This window comes from Artibeus jamaicensis, unplaced genomic scaffold (assembly GCF_021234435.1).
Source record: "Artibeus jamaicensis isolate MK-2021 breed Jamaican fruit bat unplaced genomic scaffold, CSHL_Jam_final scaffold_369, whole genome shotgun sequence".
NCBI classification, from domain to species: domain Eukaryota; kingdom Metazoa; phylum Chordata; class Mammalia; order Chiroptera; family Phyllostomidae; genus Artibeus; species Artibeus jamaicensis.
Window position 1 is genome coordinate 9719625 of NW_026522042.1, and position 16131 is coordinate 9735755.

The 16131-nt window shown below is 56.0% G+C and overlaps 1 protein-coding gene across 3 annotated transcripts in view; it reads right to left on the minus strand.

Annotated features, from left to right (window-relative positions):
- Positions 1-16131, minus strand: part of EGFLAM (EGF like, fibronectin type III and laminin G domains) — a 139228-nt gene that overhangs the window by 10114 nt on the left and 112983 nt on the right. Inside the window, exons 16-20 of one of the 3 annotated variants that reach the window (XM_037128989.2) lie at positions 16000-16111; positions 15087-15203; positions 12577-12757; positions 5414-5492; positions 2600-2740 (exon numbers count right to left, since the gene is read on the minus strand). In XM_037128989.2, the coding sequence (XP_036984884.2) occupies positions 2600-2740; positions 5414-5492; positions 12577-12757; positions 15087-15203; positions 16000-16111 (630 nt within the window). Of the gene's footprint in view, positions 1-2599; positions 2741-3755; positions 3898-5413; positions 5493-12576; positions 12758-15086; positions 15204-15999; positions 16112-16131 lie in introns of those variants that run through there. The other 2 variants (XM_053657321.1, XM_053657322.1) reach the window with 2 other exon arrangements.

The window sequence follows — 16131 nt, forward strand, 5'->3', positions numbered from 1 at the left end:
TGAAGAGAAAGAGTCAAGGAAGTCGAGACTATATTTTATTATTTTAGGTTTTCTATTGTTTACTTGGGATCTGGGTCAAACACCAAAACCTCAAAAATGGTTTTTCTGCCCAGTGACACCGGTTCACTCACTAGGCTCCGCTGATGTAAGCCGCTTGAAGGCGGGGGCCCGCTTCTATTAAAAATAGCAACGATAACAATAGCTGCCTTTTATGAAGCAGATATATCATGCTGACTTCCTTACTTATGTTACCGATCTGAGGTTGGAGTTTCTAGAACATATTGAGGGTAGAAAACACTCCATGGAGGAAAGCAATTGTGGTCGTCATTACCACTAATAACTAGAGATGCAGGGAGCCCTTTTGGTGAATGAACGCACTCAGCCCTCCCAGCCAACCCGGTCCTTTCTGGTAAGTTGCAGCAGGTCACGTGGCCATGGGAACCCTGCCTGTCTGATTCTGAAGCCTTCAAGGACATCGGACCCTGAATCCCAGTGTGGGCTCCCAGAGGGATTCCCATCAGCCCCTCGTGCCCAAGGAGACCTGCTCCATCGGTCTCTGCGTGTAGGCCCAGGGCTGTCCGGCTGAAGCAGGTTCCCCGCTGGCTGGCCGGCTGAGGCTGCTGCTGGCCAACCCCCACCGGCCTGCGCCCTGGTCCTCCCTGTGCCCAGCCTCCCCCAGAGCATCCGCACGCCTGCCTGTCAGAGGAAGGAACACGGCAGCAGCTGTGGGCCCAGGGGCAGGCCAGGGAGACGCTGTGCATCCAGAGCCCAACCCAAGCTCCAGGCTCCGAAGAAAAACATGGGGCCAATCGTCAGAAAACGGAGAAAGAAGCGGTGGCTGCAGAACTGTGTCTGGATGCAGTGGAGTTGCTAGAAGGCGCCCAGGGGGTGTGGGAGGCTGGCCGGGTCCGCCGGAGGCCCATGGGAGCTGCGCGGCAGCCCCGAGCGGATCGCGTTTCCCCACTCTGCAGGGCCGGGGGGCCAACGCGTTTTGGTTGGCGGTTTAGGGGGACGTGGGCCTCCCACCCGTGGCTGAGCTACTGTTTCAGTTCCCTTTTCTGGGCACAATCAAGTACTCGAGGCCTCGGTGAGGTTAACCACAGGAAAACCACAAGAAAATGGCTCCGGGGCAGCCAGCCCGAAGCCGGGGTGTGAAAAGCTTGGCGTTTGACCTTGGGGCAGGGGTTGGAGAGGCCGGGGGTGGGGACGGTGAGCACAGCTCTCGTGGGCCGGCCTCTAGCCTTTAACCACACAGGTCTCTCAAAGCCCCAAAAGTCACAGGATCGCCACTATGCCTGCTCTGCTATTTAGGAGCAAGCTCGACACCGGATAAATGGCGTTTCCTCTCAGACTGCTTTTTATTCAGACTGAACAGACGTCCATGTAGCTGGCTGTCCAGGAGCCCCGGGGCACGACCCACGGACGCCCAGAATTAAGCCTTCATCCACTCTGTGGCTCAGTTGCCGTGGCTCTGTCCACTTCTGTTCCAGTGCAGCCCCCTCAGCCCACGAACACTCGTGCCAGGCCCCAGGGGGGGAGTCACAGGAGGGAAGGGCAGAGGAACCCCTGCCCCCGGAGATGAGCATCAGAGTTGCCGAGAGAAGTGGTGACAACAGCTGGCTGGCCCCACTCCTGCTTTCTCTGGTTTGGGGTGGGGCCTGAGAACTGGCATTTCTGACGTTCCCTGGCGAGGTGATGCTGCCGGCCCAGGGACCACACGTGGAGAATCCCTGGTCCAGATGAGTAGTTCCCAATCTCCAGCAGAAGCGGTTTCATATTACACAGGCCTGCCGGGTGGGAACCCGGCTCCCACTGCTCTGCTGAGGAAAAGCTGTGAGAGGCCCTTCAGCTATTTCCTAGCGACCCCTTTGAAAGTCGTGAAAGCAGTCTAAATTGAGTTTAAGAGGCCCAGGCACTGCCTTGCCAGTGTCACCCAAGAAGCATTTACAAAACCCCCAACGCTGGGCTGGTCCATCCAGACCCGAATCCGTGCTTCCTTTTCTGCGTGGGAGACTGGGAGGCAGGCATCTGCTCCCCGAGGCTGCACAGCCAGCAGGGGGCACCGTGAGCACCTAGAGCCGGGTCTTTGACTTGCGGTCTCCAGCTCAGCCCCAGACAGAGAGCATCAAACCCACCGCGGGCCACGCTCAGCTCTCCCAAGTCCTCTTTCCCCCACTTCCCGACATGCAAGTGGGGAGCACGTGGCAGGAACGCAGCACAACTGGGGGTCAAAATCTGTCCTACACGGAGCCAGGAAATGGACATTTTAGGCTTTGCCATACGGTCCCCTCTAAAACCACTCGAGTGTGCCACTGTAGCATGGAAACTGTCACGGACAATATATGGATGAAGGAGCAAGGCAGTGTTCCAACAACACTTCGTTTACAGAAATGGGTGGCGGGCCAGCCCTGGCCCCTGGGCTGTGATGGCTGATCGCTGCTGCTCGGGAAGACGGGCGCTGGCAAGAAAGACCAGGAGCCTCAGAGAAGCCTGGAGCTCCAGGCAATGGTCATGCCAGTGAACTGTGTTCTGGTTCACTGGGGCAATACTCTGGCGTGGGCTGCAAGGCCATGCTGCAGGCAGCTGGCGGGGGCCTTACCTGAACGTCAGGGCTCCGTCTCGAAGGCCCAAGGAAATGAAGTCACTGTTGGACAGGAGGCTGTCTCCCCGCCACATCAACAGGCCGTCTTTGGCAGTGGCCTTAAACCTCATGAATACATTTGACCTTGATCCGGACACCCTGGCGGAAACACACAAACAATTGCACCAAATCAACCGCTCTCCAGCAGCATCCACGCCCGAGTTTTGTCCGCCAGCCTGGAGAAGCCAGGTGTACGGACGATCTGGCATTCCTGACACCTACCACCAGGAGATTAGTGTTGGTGTCCTCACCCCAAGTCACAGCATCACAGGCACAAGGCCTGCTCACGGGGCAGCAGCATCTCCGGCCCCAGGCGTGGTGCAGGCCCATGAGAACACTCGGTGAGTCACAGATCGGCCAGATCCTGGTCAAGTCTACAGTCCCAGCGGCACCCCAACATACACTCCAGCCCTCCTTTCTTGTCCTATGCCTGCAGGGTCCTTGGGAAAGGGTTCCCCATCCCCCAAAGGGGAGTGGCCTTCTTAGTTTCCAAAAGGCTGAACTTGGCAGCTTCCTTGGACTGTGATCGTACTGTGGACGGCCAGCTCTGGTGGCGACTGTCCTGGAGGACAGAGGGGAGACTGGGCAGGAGGCAGAGTGAGAGGTGCTGTGGCAAAGGCCAGATGGAGAGGAATGAGGAGCTGGGAGGAAAGGGGAGGTGCCAGAGCTGGCCGGGGCCCTGTGCTCCCATCAGTTCCCAGGCAGAGCCTAGCTCCGAAACCCAGTCGAACCAGAGTGACCCATGTTCCCTCTGTCACAGGGCGAAGAGCAAGCATGAGGTCCTTACATAAAAGGCAGTAAGAGGAAACACAACTTTAATCCTGCTACTGATATGGCACTTTTGGAAAAGTCTCTCTCTACGCCCCCATCACTTGTACCGTCCTTCTGTCTGTCCCACGAACCTGGAGCTATAGATGCATTTAGTAGTGAACGTGGAGGGGACTTCTGTTCAGGCTTCCCAGAGCCTGGCCCAGGCAGGAAGAGACCAGGGTTGTCCTGCCCTCCCCATGCAGGGCCTCAGAGTGGTGAGGGAGCAGCAGGGTCCGCAGCATCGACCCCTCCCCTGGCCAGGCGCAGAGCAACCCAGCTCCGGCCCTTCTCCTCCACCACCTGCCTGGGATGTGCTGATCGGTGGGAGCCAATCGCGATGGCTCTGTTTCTCTTGCAGTGAGTGGTTTGGGGATGGCCATGTCACTCGCTATTATCCAATGAGCTAGAGGTAATGTATCGGGAAGTTTCTAGGAAAGAGTCCTTTCCTAGAGGAAAATGAGGAAAAAAGTTTTTCACTTCCACTGGACGTTGCCCTGAGTGACGTCCATCTAATGAGCGTCTCATGCAGAGCTGTCTCCTGACCATGAGGGGCGTAGCCACTGCAGAATGTGCTGAGGATAGTAAGGCAAAAAGACAGAGTTGGGTCTTTGATGTTGCTGACGATTCTCTGAATCAGTCAAGCCAAGGTCTAGTCTAAGTCTGGATGGTTTATTGTATGAAATAAGAAAGACCCTCACGTTTAAGACATTTCAAGTTGAGTTTTCTGTTACTTGCAGCCAAAGGCATCTAACTGAAACAGACCCTGAACTTGACTTTTACCTGTGGCTTCGCACACACGCATGCGTACACAGACATGCCACAAGGGCCACCCGAGTTGCTCTGGTTTGGGGCCCAGTGCCTCCTATTCCCACCAGCTACCTGGTGCCGCTCATGAAGCATCCCAGGGGCTGAAGACTTGGGCCCCTTTCACACCTGCTTTCTGGAGACTGAATGCCCTTCCATCTTTGGAGAAAAGGACTGAAGAAAGAACTGGGTCTCTCTTGGCTGGAAATCATTTTGCCTACGGTCCCATGCCAAGACCACCAAGATAAATACAATATGGGATTAGAGAAACGAAGCAATGTCTGTCTGTCTGGTGAGTGTTGAGAGTTACCAGGGAAATATTCGTCCGGTGCCCCAGGAAAATGTCTCTCAACCACCTATATTGCTTGAAAAGCCACCAACCTCCACCCCAAGAACTGGGTGTTTTTAGCCTAAAGCTTTGCCTTAAGAAAAGTCAACCTAAAGAAGAAGGAAAATTCGAGAATGGTGGTGCTGGCAGTGTTGTGCAGGATGGCAGACTGTAAACTACAAAGAAGTAGGGGGGGAAAAAGAGAGAGAAGAGGCAAAATGGAAGCACCAGAGACGAGGATCCCTGGGTTGAAGACCAGCCCAGGGCCAGCCTTCCCTGGTCACATACACAGGCTCCTCCGAGCCAGCAGCTTGGACTCCAGTGAGGGGCTGGAACCCCGGCCACCAGGGGTTGACAGCCACGGTGGCAACGTGGCATCTGCTCGTATCCATATGAAGAGATCCAAGGAGCCCCCACCGAGCCAGTCAGAGCCTGAGGAGGACAGGGGACCTCTGCGGCCGAAGATGCCAAGTAGGGCACAGACTGAGCGCTGTGCTGGGCTGTGGGGCACCAGGTCCCTCCAGGCTGAGCTGCACACCGCAGCCAAGAACAGCATGAAGCGACTCCCCGGACTCCTCACCCTGTCTGCAAAAGTGGGCACCTCCTCCGACAGCATTTGGGCTGCTTCAAAGCCTGCCTTTTTCAAGTCTATTTGTGTTGTTTTGTTCTGGTACGTATGTTTAGGATGTGTGGTTGTTTTCCCCTGAGGCCACGGCTCAACTGCCTCCTTTAGGATTAGCTCCTGGCACAAGAAGTAAGGAAAAGTCTTAGGAACGACACTGAGAACTCTACCCTCAAGAGATACGGCAGGTGCCTGGGGAAGTGCTTACCTCTTGAGGATGTCCGGGCTGTCGTAGGTCAGGTAGCTGCGGCCGATGAACTGCGGAGTCTCGATGGTTTCCGTGACGGCTGAGACAGAACAGAGATGGGGGTTATGTGGTCTGAGGCCCCGTGGACCCCAGCACTCAACCTTGTGGCCAGAAAACATCAAGAAGGCCAGCTCCTGGAATTAGGACATTTAACAAGCTAACTTGTCAGCGCCTTCCTCCTGGCCAGGTTTGGGGCTGCCTGGCCTGAGGGCCTGGAGTTAGTGTCTCTCTGCTCACCCCTCCCTGGGGCTGGCTGACCCTGGGAACAGCCTCTGCACTCCACAGAAGGGCTTGCAAGGTGCTGAAACTTGGCCCGCGCCCAGCTATCCATGTAAGCAGGTCGTGGGCTGTGTGAGGAGCAGCTGGGGGCAAACCTAGATGCCCTCCAAGGGGAGCAGAGGAAATAACCCCCCCAAAAGCCCTCCAGGATTCCTGTATTTAAAGCTGACCTGCCCCAGAATGCTTCCAGCCACACTGCAAGAGACTGGCAAAGTACAAGAAATGAGGCGTTGCCTTCTTTGTACCAAGCGCTGTCCAGTGCCATATCTCACAAGGTCTTCACCACAATCTCACAAAGTAGTGGGGAGTGTGCAGAAAAGGGAGGGGCAGATAGACCCATTTTACAGGACAGGGAAACGATGCCCAGAGGTCACCCAGAGGTCACCAAGGACCGGCCCGAGATGATGTCACTAAGGGAACAGAACCAGACTGGCCCACTTGGGTCAGGTCCTCAGCCCACTGCTTACTTCCCAGGACTTCAGAAATGAAGTTTCCTTCCCCTCAATTTGCCTTCGCTTTGTGTTCCTGAGAAATCTTCCTTTTCTACCCCATTTGTATACAATTAGGTTATGTGTTTGGGTTTGGTATCAAACCCTGGGGATAATTGAGGAGACTTTAGCCAAAGAGATAACAGCCAGATTTCTTCTGTCTTTCGAAAAATACAGCAATGACACCTTAAAGAATTAAGGTGGAATGAATCTCATTTTCAAAGAAATGTGCAAAACAAAATAGAATAAGCCAGCTTATGAAATGAGTTAGAGTTTCACAAAAGTATGTGGTCGTAAACCCGGGAAAAAACATATATAATTATTTGACATGATGAACACCCAGGAGAATTTAAACATAACTTCTAACCATTTTTTTAAAGAAAGAGAGAGAACAGCAAAGCCTAAAACCCAGTAACATTGAGCTCCCAAGCGTAAGTTCCTGTGTTGACAAGTCCCAAAATATTTTCATAAAAAGAAAAATTTTTGAAAGCAAGGAAAACAAGAAAAGCAAAGGAAGAGAAAAAGTTTTGAAGTAATTCCCGAGAAATTGCTCTCTTGCTCTCTGAAGCCACACAGGCCAAGCTGGACAAGCGCCCATGGCCCAGGGGGCCTGTCAGGAACAGAGCGAGCAAAGGCCGTTGTATGTGAACTCCTGGGTCGCACTGCTGGCCTCTCCCCCTTCCGGTTAAGGTGGGGAGGAGGGGAGAGAGGAGAAAAGAGTGGGATGCAAAAGAGAAAGACAGTGGAGAGCAGGGGCTGGTGGGGGGCTTGGGGTGGGAGGGGCAAGCTAGAGTGAGGAGGGGAGAGAAGAAAATGCTGAGAAAGTAAAGGAGGAGAAGGCGGGTGGACCGGCGGCCCCTGGGGCAGGGACAGGGGGGCAGAAAAGGCAAGGTGCAGGGAGAATGGCCAGCGGAGTGGGGCAGAGGTGAGAGGTCCGGCAGGGAGGCCCAGGAGAGACCCAAGGGTGCCAAACTGCAGAGCTACCAGGGGGCTCCTAGCTGGGGGCAGGGGAGCCTTGAATTTCAGGATCTAGAGCTGAGAACAGAGAAGAGAGGCTACCTAGGAGCTTCACAAAACCACGGCGCCCCCCTGGGTTTGACTCCACCACAGGGAGAGAGGCACAGGCGGAGCCTGTCCTTGCTGTTACTGACCCTGGACCTGGGCCTGTGGCTAACAGCCAGGGCTGCGCTGGGCTCCTTGAAGTGGTCAGGAAGTGCTGGTCAGGCATCGGCTCTGCACACGGAGCCTAAAGGGTCTGTGTGAGCCGGGTCCTGCCACCGGCCAAGCCCCCAGCTCAGGGGCTCAGGGCTTCCCAAAGTCCAGCGGGGTCTCAAGTGCATTCTCAGGGCAGCTGTGCTTTTGGAGGGAGGATTGCCACCACCTTGGTGGGTGTGTCCGAGTCCCACGGCACTGGCGCACACGGCTGCCTGTGCCGCACGGTGCCCACGGCCTGTCCTCTGGAACCTGCCCTGGCAGGAGCCCCGGGCACTGGCACAGCCCTTCACGGGGCGCACTGTACTTACTGTTGAGACAGTGGTTCCCGCACTCTGCATGCGCCAGCGTGAAACAGAACAGGGAAAGTCAGGGTTTCACAGTCCTTGTAAAAACCCCAGTTACACCAGCGGCGGATCACTGGGAAGCAGCCCTGTTTCCTCATAAAACCCCGCAGAGGGCCCGCTGGCCCCCCAGCCTCAGTGGCAGTGAGGGGAGGGGCGGGCAAACCGAGAAGGCGAGAAGACTTGTGTGTAATACGTTGTCTGGCACCACCGAGGCTCCCCCGACCTTGAACTGACGGTCCCTCGCTTATTCTAACACTGGAGAAACAGTTCCTTGCTAAAGAGTTACTTACCTCGTCAATGATTATTACTTTTCTTGGCTCTGGGATGTGTGTGGAAAAGGAGCGATAAGCCTGCCAGCAGCCTCTTTTTTGTGGAGTGGAAAAGATCAGCCCAATTCCCACCCCACCACCCCGAGGGCAAGCCCCCGGAGCTCTGGTTCTTTTGCGGTTAACAAAGGGCAGGGGAATCTTCCAGAAATGACACTGCTGAGCACAATGCAGCAAAAATACACTCACTGTAGTAAGTACCCCTGGACGCATGTTGGTTCTCTCCTAAGCCATCGGGGCTGGAAGTCACCATCTAGCCCTTTCGGGCACCTTCGTAGTTTGTTTAAATACGCAGTATAAACACGGCTCTAACCCTTTATATCTATTTTTTACATCGTCTTCGATGCATTAGTTGAAATGTGTTTTTTGCCACTTCCCCACATTTACACCTCAAAGCTGGTGCCATCTGATGACACGCAGACAACAGTCCTCCAGGGAGCAGGAGCCCCCAAGCCGGACAAAGTCCACTTTCCACTCGAGGGACCTGAAATTCCCAGCAGGCTCTAAAGAGCTGAGGGGAGGGCGGGCTCTGTCCTGTAGTCACAGGACGTGGGAAGGAAGGCCCCGGGGGCGGGCGGTGGGGGGCGGTGATCCAGCTTTCCCAACAACCTGGGCCCCCTCATGGACATCCTGGTGGACGCGGTCCAGCCCCTGGGCAGCTCGCTCATCCCCCGGCCCTTGGGGGACAGTGCTACCTGGTACAGAGATCCTGTTACAAAGCAGACTCTGTAGCCACCGGGTAAACAAACAAACAAACAAACACCTCTCTCCACACTACCAGCCCTTGGCTGGCTAAAGAATTGCCTCACGGCTGACCACCCCCAATTTCTCACGGTTTAATCCTACACCACCCCAAGAAAAGAAACTCCTGCTGGCGTGTGTATTTTGTTAATTTGTGTTTCTATGTCCTGGGTTGTCTTAGAGGACAGCCTCTACTTACTGAAGCTATTTTCCATACACAGGGACCAAGAAACATGCATCCGAATCGGACCCGGCAACATGATGTGAACACAACACAAGACGTCCTGGATGTTGTGCATGTGGCGCGTCAGTAGAGATCAGGGGGACCCCACCTTTAGGACCCTGTCCCACGAAGAACGCCTGCCCTGGCCCAGGCGTGGCCTCCGTGGCTGTGGGTATCTGGACTGAGCACATTCAGCTCACCGGCCGCAGAGAAACACCCCCACCTAGTGGCCTGAGTCCAAACCGCAGCCAGCACTGAAGGGACAGGAAGGAGGTCTGGCTCCTCTCTCTGCCCCACGCAGCCCCGGTGCGGCCCGGCCAGCCAGGAATACTCCTTCAGACGTAGTCTGTGAGGCTTGGCTTCAACTATGAGTCACTTCCTTGGATGTAAGGTCTGTGAGGAGCTGGAACACAAGGTGGGTAAATCGGATGGGAGCAGAAAGAAGACCTAAGTAGGTAAGGGTGGGGAGTGTTCTTTTGAGGACAAAGGGCTTGTCCACAGCCCCCCGGTGAGATGAGACGGGGCCTCAGGGCTGGGGTGCTGAGGTGTGAGGCCGTGAGGAGGGCGGCACCTAGGAGCGAGAGCCCGGGAAGAAGGGGACGGTCACATCACCGGCACCTGAGTCGTGGCTGGGACTCAGGAGCACCCCTGCTCCTCCTGCCTCGGTGGTTCCCGAGCTGGGACCGAGGCTGCATTTTCTGCTGCTGCCGCTTCAGGAGCCTGCAGAGCCCTGGGGATGGCCCGGCGCTCAGAGGGTGCTCCTGCCCCTGCCCCTGGCCCTGCAGGGGCCTCGGGGGCTCCCCAAACCGCTGTGGTGGTCTGGGTGCCAGACCCTCTCAAGGAGAGGTCTCGTCTGAGTTTGGGGCCCCAGCCATCCAGGCAAGTGTCCACTTTGCTGACAAGGTCCCTAGTGGAGTTCACCTGCCTGCCACAAACCCCGAGGAGGTTACAGAAAACCACCCACTGAGGAGCCCCAAACGAACCCCCAGATGGAGAAGGTGCCCCTCGGCGTGGATAGAATGGGGCCTGATGCTGGCGATGGCCACACTAGCTGCTCAATGTAAAGGCACAGGTCTACCCTCCCTGGGGCCAGGCTCCTGCTTTGGAAGCACGACCTGGTTTGGAGGCAGAGGAAAAACCCCAAAGCTTTAAGTATTCAACATACGAGGCTCTGAGTCCCCTGCTGGATTAGACAGGATCCTCCCTGGCCAACGTGGACTTCCAGCCCTGCTTGGCTGTCCAAGCTATGAATTTACCCAGATGTCTAGACTGTCCTTCTGTGGCACTATTGTGGTTGCCCACTTCCCATTTCTTTCCAGTCCTTATCTGGGACTACACGCCCTCCCCTGTATAAAAGCAGGCTGTGTTCTGCCGTGTGCCTGCTGAGGCCTGGGACGACTCTCCTTGAGTTGTCCTCACTGGCGCCCAGAGCCCCGTTCACCCTCCGAAGCCGCGTCACAGGGGAGGAGGGCCGTGCCTCCCCGGTGCGCCTCTCCTTACCACCGGCACCGGCCCCCCTGGTGCCAGAAGGACTGCCTGTTTTTCAAAGAACAAGGGGATAATGGCACAGCAGGGGCAGCTGACGGTCCAGCCCAGTGTGTCACAGAAAGAGGCCCAGATGTCCCCCGGTCCCCCTGCCACTGTCCATTGCTTGGATCCTGCCAGGAAGCCCAGAGCCTCCCCAGGGACCAGCCCCTTCATTCTGGTGAAATTTATTTTTTGTTCAACCTGAACCCATAGTTATGGGGCTGTGAACGTGAGCTTTTCATATATGTTATGGCTAATGTTCTGCAGCAGGCAAATGGGGTCAACAAGATGGCAAACAACCCAGCCCTTCCTCCTTTGATTCCCAAAGCTGCCAACTGTTCATTTCAGCCCAGACTCTGAATGATGACCATTAGGGTTGGCGTCTAAGGCAGCAGCAAGCTTGCGCTGCTTGTGGTGAGACACAGACCTTGCTGTGTGAAGTCCAGTCCCAACTGTCTGAATGAGGGGCCACTCGGACTAAATCTCTGTGAGGACGCGCTCTGAGCTCGACAAGGGCTGCCTGTTAGAATCGGCATTAGACTCATTCACAGATGGGTCAACTGCTCTCCTCTGGGGGGTTACCACAGGCTGGGCTATGTTAATAAATATGTCATATGATTTGTCATGCAAATGAGGTTGAAAAACTCATTTAAGTAGAATGCCACTTAATCTTCCACCTGGCAAACTGGCATCTTTCAGATTTTCCAAGGCCACTGCAAAACAACTTCTCCTATCACTCCATGTACCAAATATCTGCCAGAAATTTACAGTTTTCCTCTGAGCCCTACCTCCGATAAAAATCAGGAACCTGGAGCCCTGGCCAATATGGCTCAGTTGGTTGGACCAGCCTCCCACACGCCGGAAGGTTTCAAGTTCAATGCCTGGTCAGGGCACAGGCCTAGGTTGCTGGTTTGGTCCCCTGTCAGGGCACATATGAGAGGCAACTAATCGATGTTTCTCTTTCACACACGTTTCTCTCCCTCTCTTCCCTTCTCTTCCTCTCTCTCCAAAATCAATAAGGATGCCCTCGTGTGAGGATTTAAAAAAAGTTAAGAACCTAGAAACAAAATAAGAAAAACAACATATTCCCTCACCTAGCCTGGCGGCTTGACGTCCTCCAGGCCTGACTACCTCTCTCTGATTAGTTCCCGAGCAGGTGAGGCCGTCCGGACACCCAAACAAGTCACTCCACGGGGCCCGACACAATGACGGCCACCTGTGCACAGGCCTCTTGGGACACCAGGCCGCGGCCCGCCGCCCGCACTCAGGGCTCTTGGTCTGTGACCTGCCCGAGGAGCTCAGACAAGGGCGGTGCCGAGTCGCTCACAGCACCTGCTAACAGGTTTTCTGTTCCTCATTGATAATTATAACGGCTGGTGTTCTGAGGGCTCAGCAGGCCTTCGTCCAAGGAACATGTGTTGTCCATTGTGCCCACACCACAGCCTCCACTGTGGCTATTTTCATTCTCACCCTACAGTGAGGAAACTGAGGCTCGGGGGAGGCTTGGGTAGCACAGAGAGCCGCTCTCTACAGAAGCTTATTGATATTTAGTTTAGAGAAGTACAATCCTTATTTTTCTGTACTTGGCAATATGTCTTTAAAAAATTCTCAAGCAGGGGTCAACATTTAGTTAAAACGTTTACCAGCCTATCAGACAGGCTCTGAGGGTGACTCAGGTGGACGGGGTCTGGCAAACGCCCAGGAAGATGGGCTCACCGTCTGACCGCTGGGCCCAGAGGGGATTCCCAGGCAAGGAGGCAGGGGAGGGGCGTGGGGAAGCTGTTTTACCTACTGTTACAGAGGGACTTCCACCTTTTAATTACTAAAGAATCTCAGTGGTTTCTATGGAATTGGCTACCTATGATATCACTGCAATCACTGATAAAAACACCCAGTATTGCTGCGCCGGCACCGCCAGCGCCCTAGTCCGCCCAGTCTTTCCCCTCCACGGCCCCCGACATGGGGCCGGGCCCCCACGTACCTTTCTGGCAGTGCAGACCCTCAAAGCCTAAGGGACAGTCACACTCATAGCCCTCCTTTCGGGGTCGGCAGCTGCCCCCGTGGGCGCAGGGGCCCGCCACGCAGGGGTGGGCGGCATTCTCCACGTTCACGCCCCAGCTCAGGTCGTGCTTCACGTGGACGGCGCGGTCGTTCAGGGTGATCTTGGGGAGAGAACACGCGAAGAAGTCAGGAAGTCAGAAAACAGCCCTGCGGTTACTGACTCGTCCCTCGCCCACCAACCTAGACCCACACAGCGAGAGAGAGCGTTAGACGGAGGCGAGCAGGTCCAGGTGCTGCCCCTGTGCTGCTAATGAGGCAGGAGCGGACGCAATCATGCCCGGCACCTGGAGAACCTGCAGCGTCAAGGCCCCTCTGGTTCTGGAAGACCCGGTCCCACGAGAGGTCAAAGAGAAGTCCCGGTAACTGCCAACACACAATCGGAGGTCTCACCCTGGCTGCCTGGTGGAGCCCCCGGGGGGTTTAGGAAACACCTAAGGCCCAGGGCCCACCCAGCTCAATCATGTCAGAATCTCTGAGGGCGGCGTCCACTTATCAGTAACCTTGGAAAGCCGTCCAGGTGGTTCTAAGGTGCGGCCCCCGAGGTTTCAGTGTGTGCCCTAGAGCTGAGCAGGGAAGGATCCAAAACAAAAGAACCCAAGAGGGACGGGGGGCTCCGGCCGATGGCGGAGGGGAAGCCTCTCCGGGACTGCTCTGTGATTCTGGCTAATCCTCCCGTGGGCCCCTCGAGCTCCACCGCTGGGCCTCCCCCCTCCTCCGTCCCCGACACTCCCGAGTTCCCTTCCACCCTCCACGTCCTGCCCCCTCATTCAAGAAAAAACTGAAACTCAGCTCCCGAGCCCTCCCCACTGCCGGGCCTACTCGCTGGGACTGCCCCCTTCTGTCCCTGCCAGTGGGCTCTGGAGAAACTGACGACTCTGGCAGTAGGTGACAGGGCTCCGGACCCCAGATAAATAGACCCATTGTTTTCCGCCCTTGACTCGGACTGTGCACCGAACTCTAGCTGCTGGTGTTTCCATGTCTCCAATGCTGCTCAGAACTCAAGGAGAACAGAGAACCCAGGGGACCCCCACGCTGCAGGGGGTCCTAACTGGGTAGCCACGGCACTTCCTGCCTCTAGTCCCTGTTTCCAGGCTTGCCGCGCCCTTGGAGAGGGTCAAGGGCTGGGAGACAACTTTTCCTCAGTTCTGAGTCTCAGAAGCTGCTAAAGAGCAGCCAGAATCTTCCATAGTCTCCCCTGTCCATGCTGAAAGTGAAGGGCAGAGAAACCGTCACCTGTGGCTGAGACAAGCCAAGGATGGCAGCATCCACCGCAGGATGCGGCCCAGGCGACAGTCTGAACCCTGTGAGGGGCAGTGGCCTTTCTGGGAAGCCAGGAGGAAAGGGTTGATCTGATCTGTGTCCATGAGGGGCTGCGCCTGACCAGGGTGGCTGGGGAGGGGCGGGGTGAAGCCCCTCAGCACCTCAGCTTGCTTGCCGAGTGAGAATTTCAAACACGGGGGTGGGGAAACGTGGCCAAGCCCACTCATGGCTGTGGGTGGGGGGAGACAGTGGTCTGAACTGAGGTGTCACTGTCACCACAGTTTAGCAGCAAAGGCGGACGTGTCAGAGTCAGCAAATCCTGCTGGGCCCCCACACCAGGACGCGCGCTCCGATGAGCAGGCCAGAACACGGCCCTCCTTCCCTGGCCCTCCTCTGCCTCGGCTTCGAAAGGGTCAGCAGCCCACGCCCACCCGGTGGCTAAAGGGGAAACCAGACGACTCGCACGTCCGACACACTTTTCTTCAAACCCTTTTCCTCCCAGGTTCGGTGGTCCCGGCACTCAGGGAGGGTGAGTGAGCCCTCTGCTGCAAACAGAACTCCCTGTCCCCATAACTGGAGAGACCCTGGCTGCCCCCAGAGAAGGAAAAGAGGTAAACGGGGCGGGGCCCGTGCCCTGGGTCTTTACTAGCAGAGTGGTCTCTTTCCTGGACCTTCTATGGAAGGACCCCTAACCTCTGCTCTTAGGAGCTTGGTAGCATGATTGATGAACAACTGCTAAACTGTGGCGGTGGGGCGGGGTGGGGAGAGGTGGAGGTGAGTCTGTCCTTGCCCTCAGCAAGCTGCAGAGCACCCCTGCGGAGAAGCGCTGAGTTGCTGATCGACCCCGTGCACCTCCTCCCCTTTGGTACAGTGTCCAAAGCGACCCGATGCCAGCTGCCTCCCTCGGGAGTCCCGGGGTCTTTTTGTGGATCTGCCGTAAAAACTCACTGAGTCATGTTCATGCTACATCTGCTGGGCAGAGACCCAGGAGCAGATGTTGTAAGAAATGGGGCTGGAAAGCTATGCTGTAAGCATTAAAAAATGAAATCTTAAAAACGTCAAAACTTTATCAAAATTTCTTTGGGTACCGTGGGTTGCACACTGACCCCAGTTCTCAGTTCCACTGTCTGCGGTCAAGGTCGAGCAAGCATGAGAAAGCGAAGCCAGTACCTTCTGGATGCTCCCACTGAACGGCTGGCGGATGCCCGACTTGTCCTTCACCTCATCGTAACTGGGGACTCCGCCAATAAAAATATCCGTGTTGCAATTAATCTGTGTGAAGCCTCCCTGCCAACAGATGAAAAACAAACACGGTACGTAAAATTTTAGGAAAAGATGGTTAAGATGACCACACATGTCTTTGGGTCCTTGTCACCTGGCCCCTCCAAGACCCATCACGACCCCCATGGCCTGACTTGCGCACTGCTCTGCTTTGCTGCTGGCCGCCTCTTTGAGTGTTTGTACATTTTCTAACCGCTCTGAGACTCAGGTTCGTCATCCATAAAGTGGGGGTCACAACAGCAACCTCACAATGTGTCACAACCAAGGCAGTGGACTGCTAGTCAGCAGTACCCACTCTGTGCAGGAAGGCGACCTCCAACCTCAGGTTGTCACTGGCGTTTTTCAGCAACACGTGAGTGGAAGAGAAACAAACCACTTCTGGGCAGAAGCTTCCAGGGCCGGGGAGCAGCCCACTAGGCCTTCTTGCTGACCCTGCTCCTTCCGTCCAGGTCTCAGGTCAAGGCTGCAGCTGGCCGTTGGTGGGCATGTGGCATGAGTGAGAATGAACCCTGTTATAGCTGCTGATGTTGGGGCTTGTTTGGGACGGCCTGTGGCACCGTCCAGCCCGTCCTGACGCTGGGTGGAACCACCCTTGGAGGCGTCTGTGGCTATTCTCCACACTCACGGCTGAGGAGTAGAAAAGCTAAGTGCCTTGGCCGGAGGGGAGAGCGGAGGTCGGTCCAGGCCGTTTGGCTCTGGTGTCCATGCGCCTAACCACTGTGCTGCTGCTCTCATCTCCAGGACAGAAAGCAAACAGCAGCCCCGTCCCCACCCCGAACCAGGGGCACAGAGGAGTCCTTACCGCCGCCATGCCTTCCACCACCTTCTGCTTATCCACCTGTAAGAGGCCGTTCCTCGCCGTGCGGGACACACGCAGCTCGTGCCAGTGACCGAGGGCGAGGGGTTCCTCACTCCTGCAAGGGAAGGACACTGA